Genomic DNA, 19032 nt, shown 5'->3' with positions numbered 1-19032 from the left:
TCAATGGAAACACACTCCATATGACACCGACTGCAGACTTCGCATAATGATCTCCCTGTAGCTCCTCGTGACTTGTACGAAAGGCACTTGGCAGCACTTCCAGCGCAGTCTCCAATGAAAATAATTGTAAGGGAAAAGCTCGACCCATTGCTAGGAGAGGGGTAGGGGAAGTGGGTAAAATGAGGTGAGTTGCATGTCTTGGCAAGGCCAGCTTAGGAGCTCCTCATCAGGCACGATTATGTATGTGGCGTGATCGCCTAACTACTACATCTAAGTAGACGAGAATATACTGCCACTTGGTAGTTCTTCTCGGAGTTTCAAAAATAACCCATTTTTGCATGATAACTTCGCTATATATCTGGACTTGATCCCCACGTTTCCAGGGAGTTTGCTTGGATATATATCGGACACCTCAGATGTTTGCCAGCCTCAATTTGTTTTTATTATAGTCCACTTCCGGATGATTCGAATAATGATCTAGTTGAAAATGTACGAGATTACAGTGGAACCAATTGATGAACGCAGAAACGACTAATGTATTGTTTCTATACACATCCCAACCGCCCCACCACACTATCGGAGGTATCTGACCACACACTGGCTGAATAGCCATCTTCTTGGCTCCAAAAGTCATGATCACGTAGTATGATGGAGCGAGGAATAAAAAGGCGGATTGAAGGCCACAAGAGTCCACGCTTAGACGGCGGACAGATCGCCGAAGCGCTCCTACAAAAGGGAATCGTATAAGTATCGAAACAGAAGCATTGCTCTTAGCAAGATAATCAACACATACCTTGTAGCCAGGGGGCATCCACTTGCCCTTGGAGACGAGGGAGGCGGTCTTCTCGTCGATCTCGGGCTGGGCGGCGGCAACCTCGTCCTAAAAAAGTAATCATGTAAGTATTGATTCCAATTTCGCGGTCTGCAGCAGATAATACGTACGACAGTGAGGTCCTCGAAGGGACGAGCGGTCTCGATGTTCTCCAGGGTCTTCTGCAGGTTCTGCAGCTCGGCCTCAACCTTACCCTTGGTAGCCTCGGCGTTCTGAACAGCCTGGGCCTCGAAGGCGTCAATGGCCTTCAGCTGGCGGCTGACATCGTAGGTAACGGGCTTGAAGGTCTTGAAGTGGTTCTCGAGCTCGTCGATGATGGCCTGGTTCTTCAGGATGCCGCGGTAGTAGCTGAAGTCAACGGTCTGGGGCTGCTCGGACAGGACCTGAACCTTGCGGCGAGCCTCGTCGCTGCGCTTCTTGAAAGCTTGGAGGGAGGTGGCGGTCTGGCCGCGGAGGCCGAGGGAGGTCGACACCTTGGCCCAGTCGATCTTGAGAGCGGCGCTGCGCTGTTTTCGGGTGAAGGGAGTTAGCGGGAGTCATCCGGACGGATTGACAAGGGTTTGACATGTCGAGGAGCAGGAACGGAACATACAGCAGCCATTGTGACGAGTATGATAGAGGTTGGGGGTGGGGAGAAGAGAGGGGAGTTCAATGTGCAGGGAGGTGCCGAACGAGGAGTGACCCGGAAGGTTTGGATTGTTCGGGTCACGTGATGTCCATTCCGAAATCCACCGTGGATTGTACAAAACAAATTATGTATACTTTATAGAGCGATCGTGTCAATTATTGTACATAACTTATGGACAGGCTTTATTTTTGATTATTACAGTATATAGATTGATTGGTTGACACAATCATGGGTTCAATTGTTTTTTGGGCTAAATTGTGTACACTATGGGCGACAACATGCCAGATATCTTCCATCCGGCATTATAACCCAAGTCCCTCGTAGAACCTTAAATACGGTCACTCATTATATGCTGAGAGCCATGATGGAGTTAACGATATCGTTATCATTCTCCCGGAGAGCCTTGACGGCCTTCTTGCGGGAAACGTTTGCTTGTGCCATGACCAGCTCGATATCCTTGGACTCAAGGTTGGACTCGTCAACCTCCTCACCATCATCCTCCTCATCCTCCTTCTTATCCTCGGTCTCGGGGGCCTTGGCCTTGCCGAGAATCTCCTCGTGGTCGTGACCGGCGTGGTCGCCGGCGGCCTCGGAGGCAGCGAGCTGCTGGGCGGCGGAAGCCTGAGCCTGGGAGTTCAGGTCCTCAATCTTGGCCTCACCGAAGATGCTGAAAGTGTGTCAGTAAATGTCCTTCACACATGAGTGACTCCGATTGGGATCCACATACATCCAGCAGTTGCTGTTGGGGGAACGGTAAACCTCGGGCTGGTTGACAACGAAGAGGATCTTTAATTCCAACAATTAGTATCTCCATATCGAGCATGATCAAGATATTTTATGCCCCTTGGTAGCCAGTGTTGCTGTTGATGGTCGCAATCACATTGTACTTGGCGGGGTAGAAATTCTCATTACGGTCGCATCGGGATCACATACGTTCTTGGGGCGACGGAGAGTGACACGGGTGATGCCAGGGACGAGCTTCAGGCCGAGCTTGCCAATGGCCTTGCGAGCCTTCTTCTCACCACGGGAGTGGACAGCGACGGAGGCACCGGCGGGAATGTTGGGCTCATCGCCAGCCTCGGAGCCAGACTCAGAGGAGCTCTCCTCGACGGTCTTGGAGACCTCGTCATCGTGGATTTCTTCAACGCGGGGATCAGCCATTTTTGCGGTGTAAAGGGGCCTAAGAAGAATCCGAAAAAAAAAGAGTTGATTAGTTGGGTTGTTTCGTTCGGCAATATTGGTGTCAGGGCTGGTTGAATGGTGTGAGAGCGGGCATAGTGGGAGAGATTGGAGGGATTGGTCAACCCCCCCACGAATCGCACAACACTCGGGAAAGGGCGAAATTTGATGTTGAAAAGGCGAGAATTCAGTCGATTAAACACTCATACATACCTGAGAGGTAAATATCAAGCTGTTGTGAGTGGGGATGGATTTTGTTGAAGTTGAAGGTGCGTAGCTGTGCGCCAGACCGAACCCGAAAATCATTAGCGAGGCGCCCACCCCCAGACTGCCCACCCTCTGCACACATTGCCCTATATGGAACTACCATCACCAATTCTAAACTAGATTGGCTATTAATTTATAGATCTCATCTAGATCGTAATAAATATATCAATAATACAGTTAATACAGTTTCCAGGTCATTATTTACGCATCTGCTCGTTCTATTCTTTTTGTAGAGCCAGATATTCAATATTCCCGTAGATTGGGGGATATAAAAATGAGTCCAGAGCCGGAGGAAAACCAAAAGACAAAAGGCCCCTTTGCCGGGATATCAAGGATTTTGAATCATTTTTGCTGTTCATTGATATGCATACAGCGATTTTGCCAGAGTATTACCAGCAATGGAAACCCTTCCAGGACACCTCCTTCAAACCCATGCACCGAAACCTCGTAATCATCTATGACTTGTTGGCAGCGCGAGCCTTGGCGTGGGACTTCTGGACCTCGTAGCGAGCCTGGAGTATGTGTTAGTTGAACTGTTCGTAATTCCCCAGATTATCCGTTCGGGTGGGCCCAGGCGCAGTAATGCCAGAGCGATTCCCCCCTTTCGATATGTCCACGTACCTGCTTGCGGAGGCGCAGAACCTTGAAGCGCTCGAAGTCGGAAAGGTTCTTGCGGCGCTCGGTGCGGTCGGTGCGCTGAGCGAAGGAGCTCTTGGCCCACTTGCCATCGATCTCGTTCTTAGCCCAAAGCTTCTTGACGGGGCCGGTACCGGCAGCACGGGGAAGCTGGGGGATGGTGAAGTGAGTGAGGGTGGCGTGGGCGAGAGGGAGAACGTGACGGGGCACGATCTTCTGCTCCTCGGTGGAGGGACCGTCGACCAGGACCTGAACAAAAAAAAAATCGCAAGTCAATACACATTCCGACTCAAAGATCTCCGAAAATCCGATTCTCCAAATTCGTAACGATTTCCGGATTCATAGGGCGATTCCACATACACGGCGGTGGTCCACGATCTCAACGATGGCAGCAAGCTTGCCCTCGAAAGGTCCGCTGCGGATCAGCACTAGGCGGCCAACCTCAACCAGCTTCCACGAAGCGACCTTGACATCGATATCGGCCATGGCGAAATTCTGCGAGACGAAAAATTCAGCGTCGCGGTTCTGTAATATTTGTAGATTTGCACACTCACGGTCGACAGGGGGTATGAGTCGAGAAGGGGTTGTCGAAAGAGTTCAATTGTCCAAGAGTTGTCTCGAAATTCGGATGTGCCCACACTCGCAACATTCTCGCTTAACCGGCCACTTGCAGGTCTAGGGCTCTGATTATCTCATCATCCGCATTAACCTTTATCCGAACCCGTGCATTTATCTGGTTTTTTTTTGGCGCAGAACTTTTGTTGATCCCTTCAAGCTCCTCAGCTTTACAAGCTTAAAGACTTTGATGATGAGTCTACATTTGCTTGCCTTTCGACAATTGCTCACATGTAGCATTTACTAAGGTATGTTCATATTCCGTCTTTTTTTCTCCCCCCCGGGTCTTCTGGCCTTCCCCCTCATTCCTCATATGATGCCGTAATTTGCGATTGACCCAGTGTCTGTGAGGCCCTCGCCGGGGCACTCTATACAGCACTGTCGGATGATATTCAATTTTCTTACATATTCTGATATGGATTATAACTCTCATGTTATGCTGTCAATGCCTTTGAGAAACCTCGCGCTGACTGTTTGAAGATTTTAGGACATTTGACTTGATAACTCAAGAACATCTCGACAACATTGCAGCTCTTTGTCTCTCCAAGGGTACGTTAATACACTATCCTCCATCACAACACCCCCAGGTCCGATGATTAGAAACTTTTATCACGCCTAGATAGTAATTGAGCTTCTCGCTATGAAATTACCTAACTACCAAGATCTCTGAGAACCTTATCACCTTGCACATTATTGCTTGTTATGTTGGTTGTGACTAGTCGCTAACCTTCAAAAGAATATAGGATCTCCTCTGTCAGACTGGCAGCTTGCTGTCTTATATAGCCATTGAAATGCAAAATATTTTGAAACAACATCTTTCTATTTGTAGCTTAGATTACTTCGTAGGACCCTTGTGTCACAAGGTCTAGAGCTTAACCTGGCTTACCTTGATCCACCTATGATGTATGGACATCTACGAAACACCTTGGTACAAATGCAAATAGTTTTGATTACAATAAGTCGTGCTATATCGTTACCTCGGCCGTGCAATGCCCAAAGACCCAGAGCAAGCCACCTGTCCCTTCATGCTATGCCTTCCTACCAACCTAGTCTATCTCTTCCAAATAGCAAATCCGTCCTTGTCCCTCTGCGTACTTAATTATGACGATGCAGAGCCGGCAGATGCCGCAGAGGACGGTCCCTCACGACTGAGCACCCACATGAAAATGAACTGAACTGCGTAGGAGTATACGAACAAGAACTGGCCGCGTCGGTTGCGCTGAGACCGAGCCACAGCCTGCATCGAACCGGCATGCATCGCGGAATCAGTCGAATCGGGAAGCAATACGTATTTCAGCGAGCGAAGCTAGAGTTTAAATATTAGCAACTGCGGAACGCAATTAAAAGCGAAATGGAACTCGTCACTCACCAGGAAGAACGCATTGGCCAAAAATGTGTACGCAAACACCGTCCACCCGACCCAGCCCCTAGTCCCTTGTCCGGGGTTGAAGATCTCAGACGTCACCATAGTGACAATGATTCCAACAAACTTGTAGCCTGAGTATGCCACCAGATCCAGCAGCTGCGAGTCATTATTGATGTTCAAAATGTACGTTGCCAGCTTCAAGCATAGAATCTCGAAGGCGATCACAGCAATGGCCGTGGTGGTAATCGACCCCAGAAGCTCTGGATGGAAGTCACCCCGGAATCCAGCCAGTAACACTGACAGCAGAATATATGTGACCAGAGCCATGACGGGAATATACATATCCGGCGAGTTCAGGTCGTCGCGAGGAGGCAGGAACATGGACGAGTATTGTTGCTGCAGGATTTGACCACTTGCTCCGGGGGTTGGAGCCATCCGGGCTTGCTGTCGGGACCAGGGTTTGTGTCGCCAGGGGAAGAGGACAAGAATCAACTTGTTCAAGACGTAGGAGTTGGAGACATTAAAGTAGTGCTTGAGAGCTGGTATGGAGACATAGCGATTGAACTGCAAATCATCTCTATATTAGCTATAAGCGGCAAATGAAGATATATCAAGGGAGCATACGTTGTTCTCCATGTACTCCTGCCCAGCCGCCATTGCGCTTTTGCCAACCTGGAAGCCCATCTGCGCCGTGGGTTCGTTCATGAATCCACCGAATGCAGGAGCACCAGGAGCATAGCTTCCACTACCACCATGGGCTGGTGATGGTTGGTATGGGTTGCCACCATATCCAGCACTTGGGGGTTGTTGGGGAGCTGGTGGTGGAGGTGAGCGCATCATCGGGACGGTCGAGACATGTTGCGGGACGGGGTGGTGAAGGGGCGGCGATTGCGCGGGCGGGGGAGCGAAAGAGCCCCGATACATAATGCACTAAATAGAAAAACGAAGATAGAGGAATAAGGAGCGTGAAACTTCGGTGGCGAACGTGTCCTCCGGATCGTGTGACGGGGGGTTTGGGGAAGAAGCGAGGTTGATAGAGCGGAGGAAAGTGTTTATACGTGGCTGAAGATCCAATCCGCTTCCGAGCTCCAACTTCGCCCCGTTCCGCCACCAACAAGTCACACCGGCTCTTTTTATCCCTCCCACATTGATTACCAGCTTTTCACATTCGACGATCGATTGCCGGAGATACTCAGAATGTTGGAGACTTTTGAAATTTTGACGACTTCGGGCGTGGTGCTCTGGTCTAAGGCATACGCTCCAGTGGGCGCACATGTTATCAACAGCCTGATCAACGATGTCTTTATCGAGGAAAAGGTCGTGCCGCAGAATGCGACCGCTGATGGAGTCTCGCCGGCATACAAGAAGGAAAAATATACACTGAAATGGAAGCGAGTCAAGGAATTTGATTTGATCTTCGTGGTGCGTCTGTCGCATGCGCATGCGCCTCGCTGCTTCGACTAACTCTGAGTTTATGCAGGCCGTCTACCAATCGCTACTACACCTTGGCTGGATCGACAAACTTCTTGAGAACATTTCGACAATCTTTATCGATCTCTACAAGGACCAGGTGAAGGGTAACCGCGCGAGAATCCAGACCTATCGCTTCGATCAATACTTTGAACAACAAGTCCGGGAGCTTGAAGACAATACTGGTGGCTTTGTAGAAGAGCATGTGCAAGAGATAAGTGAAAAGAAAGATCCACTTGTTTCGTCGGACAATGGCGGCCCACCGCCGCCACCGGTGCCTGGCCTGGTGAAAGGTATGAATAGCAATTCTCAGTTTCAAGCGCATGCTGACCATCCCAAAGCGCAGCCTAGAGCTGCGCTAGCCGGGGCGACCTCTGACGAGGGTACGCCACCAGCTACACCAGAAATTTCTAGATCTTCGACCCCCCAGGGTCATCTTCTTACAGCGAAAGCCGGACCTGGAGGTCGTGGTTCCCGACGCTCCCGCAAGGCTGCCAATTCGAGCGCCAACGCCTCCTCCGGCGATGAAGTCCGGAAGGGAAAGTCTGCCAAGACCCCTGTGAAGAAGATGCGCAGATGGGATGCCAGTGGGATGGCAGATGAGGATGACGGAGAGATCCTCGATTATTCTGCCCCCGCGGAGGAAGGTGAGGCTGCCGCACCAGCGGTGGAGGCTGTCTCCGAGAATGATTGGGGTCGTCGAACTGGCAAGGGCCAATTCGTGCTGAAGGAGTTGGGCGAGGAAGTTCAATCCATCTTGGACCAAGCTGATGCGGAAAAGTCCAAGGGCACTGCTTCGTCAGGCGTCGTTGGATCCGGGTTCAACGCAATCGGTGGCTTCTTCCGTAACATTGTTGGAGGAAAGGTTCTGACAGAATCTGATCTCGAGAAGCCTCTCAAGGCTATGGAAGAACACCTTTTGAAGAAGAACGTCGCCCGCGAAGCTGCTGTCCGGCTCTGCGAAGGCGTCAAACGTGAAATGATTGGCAAGAAGACTGGCAACTTCCAGAGTACTGATGCTGCATTGCACGTGGCTATGGAATCCTCCCTGCGGAAGATTCTGACGCCGACTTCTTCTTTGGATTTGCTGCGCGAGATTAACGCTGTAGTCGCTCCCACTACCAAGCAGCAGGCGCCTCGCCCATACGTCATGTCTATCGTTGGTGTCAACGGCGTTGGAAAGTCGACCAACCTGAGCAAGATCTGCTACTTCTTACTTCAAAACAAGTACCGTGTTCTTATTGCAGCATGTGATACTTTCCGTTCCGGTGCCGTGGAGCAGCTCCGCGTGCACGCTGACCGCTTGAAGGAACTGAGCGTCCGCGAGAATGCAGGCGACGTGGAGATCTACCAAAAGGGCTACGGCAAGGACGCAGCCAACGTTGCCAAGGATGCAGTTGACTACGCTGCGGCCAATAAATTTGATGTCGTCCTGATCGACACTGCCGGCCGTCGGCATAACGACCAGCGACTGATGTCCTCGCTTGAGAAATTCGCCAAGTTTGCTAACCCAGACAAGATTTTCATGGTTGGTGAGGCCCTGGTCGGCACAGACAGTGTGATGCAGGCGCGCAACTTCAACCAGGCATTTGGCACCGGCAGGAACTTGGACGGCTTTATTATCAGTAAATGTGACACCGTCGGTGACATGGTGGGAACACTGGTCAGCATGGTCCATGCCACGGGAATTCCCATTGTATTCCTGGGTGTTGGACAACATTATGGAGACCTTCGAGGGCTCAGTGTTCCCTGGGCTGTTAGTCTGTTGATGAAGTAGGGAAAATCCGATATCCTAATTTGATATTTCTTCACTATGTACATCTTATATGAATCCTTTGCTTGCTACTCTATTACTTGCAGTCAAGTTGCTATTGTCTCATATAACAGATTCCCTGACCCCATTTATCCGCCATACATAGCATTGCCAGCACCAATTCAACACAACTACTCCTTTGTAGTCTTGTCGAGGTTGTTCATAGATACATACACATATCTAATGCTTTACTTATATGCAGCCCTGACCAAGGATCTGTTTGGTCAGGAACATCTACCACCACCACCGATATAGATAGCCGTCGGACTCCCAGTCTCTTATGTTTGTTTCCATTTATCGGTAGAGCTGTCTCATACTTGCATTTGGGCAATATCTCCCAATTCTGAGTCCGTAATGGTACACTCTTCCTATCTATATGCATTTCCTCGTGCTAATCCAGCACCTGTCTTGGACAATATCCTTGGTTTTACTTCTGTAGACATTTCTGAAAATAATGGTCGCATCCCATGATTCTAATTTTGTGCTTGCAGTAACTCAGCAACCACCCCCAAAAACAAAAACCGCCACACCACCCAACTACCAATTTGACAACATCTCCAACAATGATGCAAAAAGAAAGCCAGGAAGCAAAAAGAATTGACCGACGCAGGGATCGAACCTGCAATCTCTTGATTCGTAGTCAAGCGCCTTGCCATTGGGCCAGCCGGCCTGTGGAAGTTCCGACCAGGTTTTGATATATGGGGCAGCAGACTTTTTAGGGCAAGGCCCCACTTAAATGTTCGCATCGGGATTTTCATGCTGTGTTCAGAGGCCATTCTCGCCACCAACAATGGGTATATCAGTTCGGTTTCCGAGATTTTAGGGTAACCAAAGTCAATAGAAAGTGACGAGCCAAAAAAAATAAGAAATATGTGCAATAAGATGGGTCAAACAAGTGCAAAAAGAAATCTCTCCCTCGGGGAATCGAACCCCGGTCTCCCGCGCTTATCGGTATTAATGACAAGCGGAAATCATCACCACTAGACCAAGGAAGATGCGATGGTCGAGTTACTGCTCGGCCACTTGGCTGGTTGATATGAGGTCCAGTTCATTGTGGCTTTATAACTGGTTCATAAAGTTGACTGATGCATAGATCTTAATTCCGATGTTTCACTCTCAAATCTAAATAATACAACCTTTTTTTCTCCAGAAGGTCTCTTATACTTATAACTCTAAAGTGCCAAACGCAAATATAAACATGAGGCATTGGGGTACCTTAGTGACTAGTGTGAACTTTGCCAATAAGTTTGGGCAAGAGTGTGTTTTGAAGAAAATCTGAATAATGTCAGAAAGCTGATAGCAACCATCAAGAATCGGACAGCATTCGGAACGCGTCGATAACCAAGGGTTCAGAATGGAGCTGGTTTTCAAAATCTCAGCAAAGATGTCAACGTTGTGGTTTAGAGAAGAGAAGGTGATGGTGTTCTTGGTACGCTCCGTCTCGCCTAAGTCCGGGTTGATCTTTTGGAGAGTCTTGGTCACGAGAATAAAATATTTCTTGGGAGCAGGATTCTTCGGGATTGTTAGATAGATGATTGCTATAAAAAAACGGTGAGTGGGATGGTGCCAAATTACAACGATCAACTAGCGATGGGAAGTAACTGAGATGTCTAATGTCTATGAAGAATCTTATCAGTGGAGAAATAAGGATTGGCCTAGGTAGAATACTAGCTAAAGTATTTACATATGCATATCTTCCTGAATTTAAACAGGCTGACTCGGGGGATTGCTAGATTCTGTTGAGTAGATGACTATACGAACAGTATACTAAACAGCATGTAGTAAATGGAGTGATATATTTTACAAAGGAATACTTTGGAGTGTGAAAAATGAATTGAAAACTGTCTAATCTTCTCAATGCTTGGGGATAAAGCCATATTTATGGTTTCATTCCCACCCCTATAGATTCTATCTGCTTCTCACTAGCTAATATACATTTTAATGAGAAATGAGAGATGGAATCATGAAGAAGTAGAAGAAGAAGCTCAAAGAGCGGTGTCAGTACTGAGTACTGGATTCTCCAAGATTCCATTGACTAAATGCAGTCCGAACTGGAATACTATTGTGCGATTCAGGATGCTCGAGTTTGTATGGCGGAATATGTGATAGAGGCGTCAAACTGCATCGATGCCGCTAATCCCGATTCCGTAGGAGTCTTGCAAGACTTGGCGTATGCAATAATCATTCGCATGCACGAAATCAATTAGGGTTTAGCGTTGAAATGGACCCAATTGCATGTTTAATTATGAAGAATTAACTTGGTTTTTCAACAGATTCTCCCGTTTGTACGGCAGATTTTGGACGCCATCGCGCCAACCTATATAATTTGACAGAAATCTCGTGTACAGCAATGTTTGGTATAGATATTCGGCTGTGTTTGCGGCCTTATGATGTCTTTTTTGATATTTTTTTAGATATAAAGGCAGTAAGAAAATCATACTTAATATAAGAAACTATACTCCATGTTGTGCAGGATGCCCACCCAGGCATTGTTGTTCTCACGAGCAACTATCCTCAATTAATGATTACTTGGCCTCGGGCCTGTATTCACAATTCTTCCTTGGCAATGTTCTGGGATGGGCGAAAAGGCTACCCTCGTACTCCATACAATGTTAATGTATGGAGTATTTGCCTACATACATATATAGAACGCTCGGAATGGCGTCAGGAGTAGCTGTTTTTAGCGCCTGATTTAACATCGTTTAGTTTTGTGGTATAAGAAGGACCAATCTATGAGATAAAGCAAGGGGAATCATATTTCGAATGGTAAGATATTACCCGATATATATATGTGACTGCAGTACTAATGTACATACATACATCCCTTGAGTGCGTAAAGAACCAATGACCACTAGATAGATGTCACTAGGGGTATGTGCTCAAGCGGTACATTCTATTGGTTATCTATTTCGATAGTTTACGACCAATCCTACAAATCACATCAGCATGATGCCTGCATAGCCCCGGCCCACCTAAGCTGTGAATAGATGAACAAGTGGTTTACCGTAGTATCTTGACCTATCGCGCAGTTTTTGTTCGCTATGATATTAGTGATTTGGCTTCGGATAGAGAAGGAAACCGAGTTCCCCTGCTACATAACTAGTCTACTTACATATGTTACATGTATGTAGCTTGGAATAATTTGTTGAGCCTCGGCACGCACTAGTAATGGTAACACAAATATCGACACATGCAAGGGCTATGAATCTTTAACCCAATCAGGAATAAGCAAAACAAGATGCAGATAAATTCAAAGGAATAATTGTACCACTGCGTACCTACCCAGGTGTCTTAGGGCTCTACCTAGGTAAGCTGCCTAGACCGGTGGCTAGAACAATGACTCAGCATAGATCTGCAGCATCGCTTACATCATCATTGTGTTCCCTGTTCCGGCGGTCTTTTGCAGTCAACTTCACCCATCCTAAGCTTCTCCACACATTTTGTTTCCCGAACATTTGATTAGACCTGCATTTACAGCTTTATTCTATTGGCTGGGCAAACATTCAACCAGAACGGGTTGCAACCGTACCACCAAGCTCTCACACGACAGCATTGCGTCTATAACCAGGCTTTCGGCACGACCCCAATCGCATGGTCAGCTGTGACAGGACTTCATTCGGTCTTGATTTTGCTGGTGTGTCGCCAGAATGACGGGTCCAGATCGGGCTTCGCTCAATCGCCGCTCCTCCACGCAGCATTACCAGACCTTCGATACTCCACCGCCAAAGTCGCGTGGGCGACCTAATTCGGGCCAGTCCGAGTCCTCTGGGGACGGCTCACACGATCCCCACCATGAGACTGTTGATACCCCGGGAACGTCATCGCCGCTGCCAAAGAGGCAAATGGCAGTGCTAGCGATAATTGCACTGGCGGAGCAAACGGCGTTGAACTCGATTAGTCCATACCTCCCGGACATGGCATCAACATTCCCCGAAGTGGAACCAACACAGGTGGGTGTATACGTGGGCAGCATTGCATCAGCATTTGCGCTGGCTCAATTCAGCACGAACTATTTCTGGGGCTGGCTATCGGATCGTGTTGGCCGCAAGCCGGTAATCCTACTTGGTACATTTCTGACTGCGCTGTGTTTCGTTGCATTCGGATTCTGCAGGACTCTTGTACAAGCTATAATTGTGCAAGCATTAATGGGTGTGGTAAATGGCAACCAGGGTTTGGTGTCCACCTGCCTTGGAGAAATCACCGACCGAAGCAACCAGTCTCAAGCTTTTACCTACCTCCCGGTATTATACGGAATCGGAGGTATAACGGGACCACTCCTAGGAGGCCTCCTCGTTCTTGAGACGAACCCTTTTACTGGCAACAAAAACCCGTACCCCTATCTCGCGCCAAACATAGTGTCCGCTGTTATCCTTCTGATGGATTTCGTTTTCACAGCTTTTTTCCTGGAAGAGAGCCTCGAAGACGCAGACAGTCTTCCAAAGATTGGCAAAAAAGTGCGCAGCCTGTTCACATGGCTGTGGCAGTTCACTGGCAATGCCCGCCATCCGACCTATGTGGAGGTCCCGCAAGCAGTGCCATATCCCCACAGCCACCGCGATTTAGAGACCGAGGATCACGACAGTGACCTAGACTCTGCATCTGAGGTGTCAAGCATCATTGGCCACCACGAGGAGCTCTCTTGGGATGAGATCTTCACTCGAGACACACTCCTTCTTCTTTTGACCTACCTAATATTCGCTTTCTGCAATGTTTCTTTCAACTCGATGTTCCCAATTTTCGCGCAAGCTAAGCCCCCGGCCGGACGGTCACTCACACCGTCCGAGATCGGCCTTGCTCAAGGGTTCGCTGGAATCGTGACGATCATTTTCCAAATCTGTATCTTCAACCGTCTGCGAGACAAGATGGGTAATCGATGGTCTTACCGCGCAGGCCTATTTGGCTTTGTCGTTTCATTTATCTTACTGCCCTTCATTGGGTATAAGAGCAAGACCAGTAAGGGTCTGACTGGCAAGTCGGCCATTATGGCTATCGAACTTTGCCTTGTGTTGCTGATCAAGACCATTGCCTCCGTGGGTGGGTTGACTAGCGCTCTGCTTCTAGTAAGAAATTCCGATATGCTCTTTTTGTGACCTCCACCGAAACTAACAATTTCTCTAGATCACAAACTCAGCACCTAATCATGCTGTCCTCGGCGCTTTGAATGGCCTTGCACAGACTCTCTCCGCAGCTGGACGTTCAGTGGGCCCATTCCTCTCCGGAGGACTCTTCACCCTCACGGCCAAGATCCAGCCCAAAGGAGAGGCCCTGGCATTCGGAGTCTTTGGTGCGGTCTCCTTTATTGGCTTCATTATGAGCTTCGGCATTCGCGGTCGTTCACTCGAAGCAGAGGGCTGGGGTGAGGATAGCGACGATGGAGACAAGTCGGATGAGGACGAGCCGAGTGATGTTTGATTAGAATACACCTATAAAATGTGCTGACATGACGATGTGACGAGTTTATGCTTTCGTTCTAGCCTTTTTTCTGCATTTGTATATACATTAGCCCCGTTAATTTAAGATATATTATTGCTATTGCCGTCTTTGCTGAGACAAAATCGGGTGTTCGATTCAACCTTGAGCCTGATGGACTTTCTACGTGGAGATGTTGCCATGGGCCTGAGAAAGAATACTATTCAACTATTGGGATTTCCAGAGATACGAACCTACCTTTATGAATATATTAAAGCTGATTGAAGAACTAGGTCTAATCCTCACTTTCCTTTCAGCTTCAAATACCCTCGCCACCTCTACTACTATTGTAGTAATAAGCTAGGTCGAGTTGGGGTTTGGAACATATATTTCCTTGTTATAACATTACTATTAAACCAGACAACAATAAGCACAACTAGAAACTGGGGAGAGAGATCAAACAATTCATGGTGGCGGAGTCATTTATGAGAATGATTCAAAATCCAAAGACAACTCGAAATCCAAAGACAAACAGCAAGGGTATATAGCATATAATGATCGTGGCAGTGATAAAGAAACGGAATGAAGGCCAAAAAAAAAAAGTAACTAAAACACTATCAAGCCCAGCGCCAGCCAGAATCTCGTGACTTTTGACGCTTAATAACATCCGACAGCAAGATATCGCCTTGACCAAAGGGATTGCGCTCATTCTTCTGCCGCTGATGTTGAAGCAACTGCACAGCAGCGGTAGCATCAATCCCTTCACCAGTATCCGTAATCTTAAGAGCCCACTTAGCATCTTGCGTATTAAAGCCAAGCTCATTAACCATCATATCAATGGCGCGGTCAACAGGGTCTAGAACCTGCGGCCTCAGAGGGAGAGGCATCATAGCCGGTGGCTGGGTATGCGACGAAGTAAAGAAGCCGGCAGGATCGGACGGGTGAGTTGGGGTCTGAGGAGCCGTCCCAGCAGTCGAAGTCGAGGACCTGTCAAGAACGAGCGCAGGCACAGATGGAATGGGCCGGTGATCTCGAAGCGAAGCGTTGAGATTATGGACAATAGTGCTGAACTCCGACATAGGGCGTTCGGCAGAGAAGGAAAAGCGGCCTTTGGGATCTGGATCGAGACCGCGCTGACGGCGACAACGAAGCTCATGAGCGAATCCGGCTTGGCGCTCACGGATCGCGCGATCATTTTCGGTAGGGCTTGTTTTTTGCGGGCTGATGTCGGTCGGGCTGTCAAGTGCGCGGTCTTGGAGATCATAAGCGCGTGAGACTGCTTCTTTGAGGAATGATGATCGACTTGCTTCGGTTTCGGTTGATTCCCATTTGGCGAGACCGATTGACTTCGCTTTGATGAATGTGGCGGCAGTGGTGTCGGCAGGGCAGACTGCGCTGAGTGTTAACACTGCGCCCAGACCGAGCGTTAGAATGTACGAAGTCCACTCCTCTATATTTATGAGTTAGCCGCGATCAAATAGATAAGAGTGTTGCTTGCACTTACCAAGAACGGTTTCTTCGCGAGCTAGGTCACCATCTGGGACATTCATGTCATCAAAAATGCCGACCTTGCGAGCTTCAATGCACTTTCCATGCAACGGCTGCAACAGAACACCCATACAAGTCCAGATCTCCGTCAGATCGTACATCTGCTTCTGCGATAGACCGGAAAGATTCCCACGACCGAATCCCTCGGGCGGTTCAAACAGAACATTATTCATACCGAAAGGCTGTGTCATCGTCGAAGCCGAGGTAAAATGATTCTTCGCCTGAACGCCACCCTTTAACCAGTCCATTTGGCCAGCGAGATCATTCTCCCGGCCCTTACCACATCCAAAAATCCGACAGAAGGTCCAAAGCCTCCAAAACGCATCGTCGACTTCCCCAGCGCGGGTGTTATCCACGCCCGCCAGACCACGGATAGTATCACGACGCAGAAACGGAGCACACCGCGCAAGGACTAGCGCCTTCAACTTGGCAAGGGTATAGATATCCTGCGCATACCTTTGAAGATAAAGCGTGGGCGTGTATTCAGGAACCTGGGAGTCGGGATCTACAAGTAGCTGCCACTCCATTTCCCATGGCGGACTCATCTCGCGCATTTCCCAAGCGGGCGGGGACATTTTGAACAAGGCATTTTTCAGCATGGGCAGCTCACGACCTTTGAACGCGTTGTAGATCTTTTTGTTGACGAGAGCGAAGTTGAAAAGGTCATCTAGAGAGTCGATGTTCTGCATGATTGACAGAATCAAATCCAACGGCATATCTTCGGGGAGGGGGATACTGAGTGGGGCATTGCGCCTGGCCTCAGAAGGGACCGTGGATAGAGGTGAAGGGGGAGTAGCGGGAAGTTCATAGATCTGTTCAGTGAGTTGGACGCTGCTTCCCTGAGCAGTCGAAACCAAAGCCCAGCTCTGACGGGTTTTGGACGCTATGGGCTTCTCCTCTAGGTTCACGGCCGGGCCGAGGCTACCAGACAACGCTGCTTGTTCCGCAACGTGATCGAACGGATTCCGGAGATCATTGGTTTGTAGACGAGGTAATTGATGTAACAGACTGTCGCGCGTGGGGGAGGAATGCGCTTCTAATGTTATGTTGAGGGAATCCTCCGATCGGGAGTTGACGCTAACTGCATTGTGCGGCGCTGGGCTTTGCTTGCGAAAGGCCAGGAAGGACTTTTTGGATTTTGTCTTTCTGATGGTTTCTTTGGAAGTTAGAGGATTTTTGGCGTTGGCCTTTTCATCCATCTCCTTCTCCTTATCCCTGCCCGATCGCCTGTCTTTCGCCTCCCTCTTACTGAGTTTGTGACTTTTTTCTTTGGCTGGACTTGGGCCTATTGATTTAATCGTGTTGATCCGACTGTTCTTCAGTGTGGACTTCCCTTGCGAGGTTTCTGAGTGAGGCTTCGTGGAAGGGGGGAGGGGCGCGGGCCGGGTAGCAATCAGGTCCCCGTTATGGCGGCTGATCTGCAACGGCCCATCGAGGATCAATAGTGTCTTGTGCGACAGATCTTGATCAGTCAGGCCCGCCAGGGCATCTTCAAGTTCCTCGGCGGCCTGCGATAATGTTGGGACATGGCGGGCTCGATGACCAGCGACCACTAGATCTGACCGTTGTCGACCCCGACGCTGCGGCTGACGCTGACTGTGTCCGCATGTATGGCACAGATGTTGTGATTCTCGCTGGTTATTCAACTGGTGTAACATGGAATGCTTCCAGTCGCCGTGGCTCACCGTGGTGGAGTGTTGCAACGAGCTCAGCGAGTCTCTCTTGGAGAATTGTGTTGACCACTGTGACCTGACGCGTGGTGAAATAGCCGAAAGAGGGGAGTCGTCGGAGCGATCTGGGGCTGAACTAGGACCGAAGGATGGTTCTAGTGGCAAGGGCTTGTTTTTGAGGTCGTTCATCGATGCCTTTTTGGTGATGGGGATTGGATGGGCGAGTTTTGACACGTGTAGGTGACAGGGCGCCACTATCGAGGAAGGCCGTGAGGAACAGATGGAACGGGCATCGTCGAAGACACCGGCGGCGACAGGGGAATAGATCGAGAATGCATCGGCCGTTTTGTGAGGGTGTTGTCCATCATCGCCCCAGAACGTGCTGCCGACACTCGTCACCGAAGTGCGACGACTGTAGCATGATGAAGCACAATCCAAAGTCTCATCAGATCCAGAAGACGTGAGGGTAATCTGCGGTTGATCGGCAGACCTATGTGCATCGGGGGCGACATCTGCAGACCCTCGATATAAAGTCTGCACGCGTTCTTCTAGTTCTCGTTCGAAAAAAGAGGGCCCCGTCGAGCGGTCCATTGTGGAATCAGCGCTGACCGGGGAGACAACGGCGAAGTGCGAGGATAGCTCTGGAAAGAAGCGGACCAAGCGGGAAGCTGAAAGCAATGGATGGGGATAGTCCGACAATGGAGAAATCTCAGAATCGTCTTCAGAATCTTGGGGTGATTCCAAGTCAACCATAGTGTCCAGAGATTTCTGCGGGGAGGCAGACCGAGTGTCCCCGTGGCCCCCGCTTGCGATATCTTCTTCTTTGAGACCCAAGTGGTGTGATTGGCCTTGAGTCTTTTTAGTCTCGGCTGCCATGTGTTTACCAGGGACCCTCGGAACCGCTCCAGACGGACCATGAGCGGTGTCCGCGCGTACTGGCATTGTCTGTAAATCTTTATTGACAGTGAGACTCGATTGACCTGAAACAGTGCCTTGGATAGCCGTGACCTTGGTTTCTAGACCGAAGGGCTTCTTTAGAAGCTTCAGCGACGGAGGACGAAAAGCTAGTTTCTTTTGATTTGAAGTCTTGGTCTTCTGGCTTGAAGGGTCACGCAGCCCAGAAGACGACAGCAAGAGCCAATAACTCATATCTCTCAGCTTTTGTTCTGGATCTTTATTCGTGGGGCATTGTTGACCGGTTTAGGCTGTCCTTGCTCTTTGTTAGCATGTCCCGATGTTGCTCAAAGCTCCCAATCACATTTCGGTTGCGCTAGAACATACTATAAAATGCAGACTCGTGGAGGCGAAGTCTAGGGATTTCTTTGTAGAAAATAGTTCGTTCCGGCTGTGGCTGCATAGAACAAAGAAAGATCAACGAACCCACCAAATTTTTCCTCTGTTCTCTGGCTTGTCTTTTTTCTTTCTTGCAAGTATGGGAGTTTGCAAAAATGAAACAGAAAAGAAGCAAGCTTGGAGTGGGAACTATTTTAGGTGGATGTAATACCGCATACCATAGGCACAGACCGGTTGATATCGTCTTTTTAGGCCCCCCGAAATGAGCAGGTGGTCCTCAAACGTTCTTGTACGCAGTATGGCGTT

General features: G+C 49.0%; 7 protein-coding genes across 7 annotated transcripts; 2 read left to right on the top strand and 5 right to left on the bottom strand.

Annotated features, from left to right (window-relative positions):
• Window positions 1-696: 696 nt before the first annotated feature.
• PEX2_013100 (F1F0 ATP synthase subunit d) lies at window positions 697-1433 on the bottom strand (the record flags this gene model as incomplete). The annotated part of the gene is made up of 4 exons (XM_016738587.1): window positions 697-726; window positions 794-880; window positions 943-1338; window positions 1425-1433. The coding sequence occupies 4 exons, from the start codon at window positions 1431-1433 to the stop codon at window positions 697-699; spliced, it is 522 nt and encodes a 173-aa protein (XP_016602741.1).
• A 372-nt stretch (window positions 1434-1805) lies between these two features.
• On the bottom strand, window positions 1806-2621 carry PEX2_013090 (nascent polypeptide-associated complex subunit alpha; the record flags this gene model as incomplete). The annotated part of the gene is made up of 3 exons (XM_016738586.1): window positions 1806-2127; window positions 2188-2246; window positions 2394-2621. The coding sequence occupies 3 exons, from the start codon at window positions 2619-2621 to the stop codon at window positions 1806-1808; spliced, it is 609 nt and encodes a 202-aa protein (XP_016602740.1).
• A 740-nt stretch (window positions 2622-3361) lies between these two features.
• On the bottom strand, window positions 3362-4028 carry PEX2_013080 (60S ribosomal protein eL14; the record flags this gene model as incomplete). Its single annotated transcript, XM_016738585.1, has 3 exons — window positions 3362-3418; window positions 3528-3791; window positions 3903-4028. The coding sequence occupies 3 exons, from the start codon at window positions 4026-4028 to the stop codon at window positions 3362-3364; spliced, it is 447 nt and encodes a 148-aa protein (XP_016602739.1).
• Window positions 4029-5256: 1228 nt separating this feature from the next.
• Window positions 5257-6447, bottom strand: PEX2_013070 (protein transporter YIF1; the record flags this gene model as incomplete). The annotated part of the gene is made up of 3 exons (XM_016738584.1): window positions 5257-5463; window positions 5527-6087; window positions 6148-6447. The coding sequence occupies 3 exons, from the start codon at window positions 6445-6447 to the stop codon at window positions 5257-5259; spliced, it is 1068 nt and encodes a 355-aa protein (XP_016602738.1).
• Window positions 6448-6720: 273 nt separating this feature from the next.
• PEX2_013060 (signal recognition particle receptor subunit alpha) lies at window positions 6721-8770 on the top strand (the record flags this gene model as incomplete). Its single annotated transcript, XM_016738583.1, has 3 exons — window positions 6721-6945; window positions 7004-7286; window positions 7335-8770. The coding sequence occupies 3 exons, from the start codon at window positions 6721-6723 to the stop codon at window positions 8768-8770; spliced, it is 1944 nt and encodes a 647-aa protein (XP_016602737.1).
• Window positions 8771-12453: 3683 nt separating this feature from the next.
• PEX2_013050 (Major facilitator superfamily domain, general substrate transporter) lies at window positions 12454-14218 on the top strand (the record flags this gene model as incomplete). Its single annotated transcript, XM_016738582.1, has 2 exons — window positions 12454-13866; window positions 13925-14218. The coding sequence occupies 2 exons, from the start codon at window positions 12454-12456 to the stop codon at window positions 14216-14218; spliced, it is 1707 nt and encodes a 568-aa protein (XP_016602736.1).
• Window positions 14219-14832: 614 nt separating this feature from the next.
• On the bottom strand, window positions 14833-18582 carry PEX2_013040 (uncharacterized protein; the record flags this gene model as incomplete). Its single annotated transcript, XM_016738581.1, has 2 exons — window positions 14833-15665; window positions 15720-18582. 2 exons carry the CDS (start codon window positions 18580-18582, stop codon window positions 14833-14835), a joined length of 3696 nt encoding a protein of 1231 aa, XP_016602735.1.
• Between the last annotated feature and the right edge of the window lie 450 nt (window positions 18583-19032).

The sequence above is a fragment of the Penicillium expansum genome, assembly GCF_000769745.1.
Source record: "Penicillium expansum strain MD-8 chromosome Unknown contig42, whole genome shotgun sequence".
Lineage (NCBI taxonomy): Eukaryota > Fungi > Ascomycota > Eurotiomycetes > Eurotiales > Aspergillaceae > Penicillium > Penicillium expansum.
This window is presented reverse-complemented; position numbering and strand designations above follow the sequence as displayed.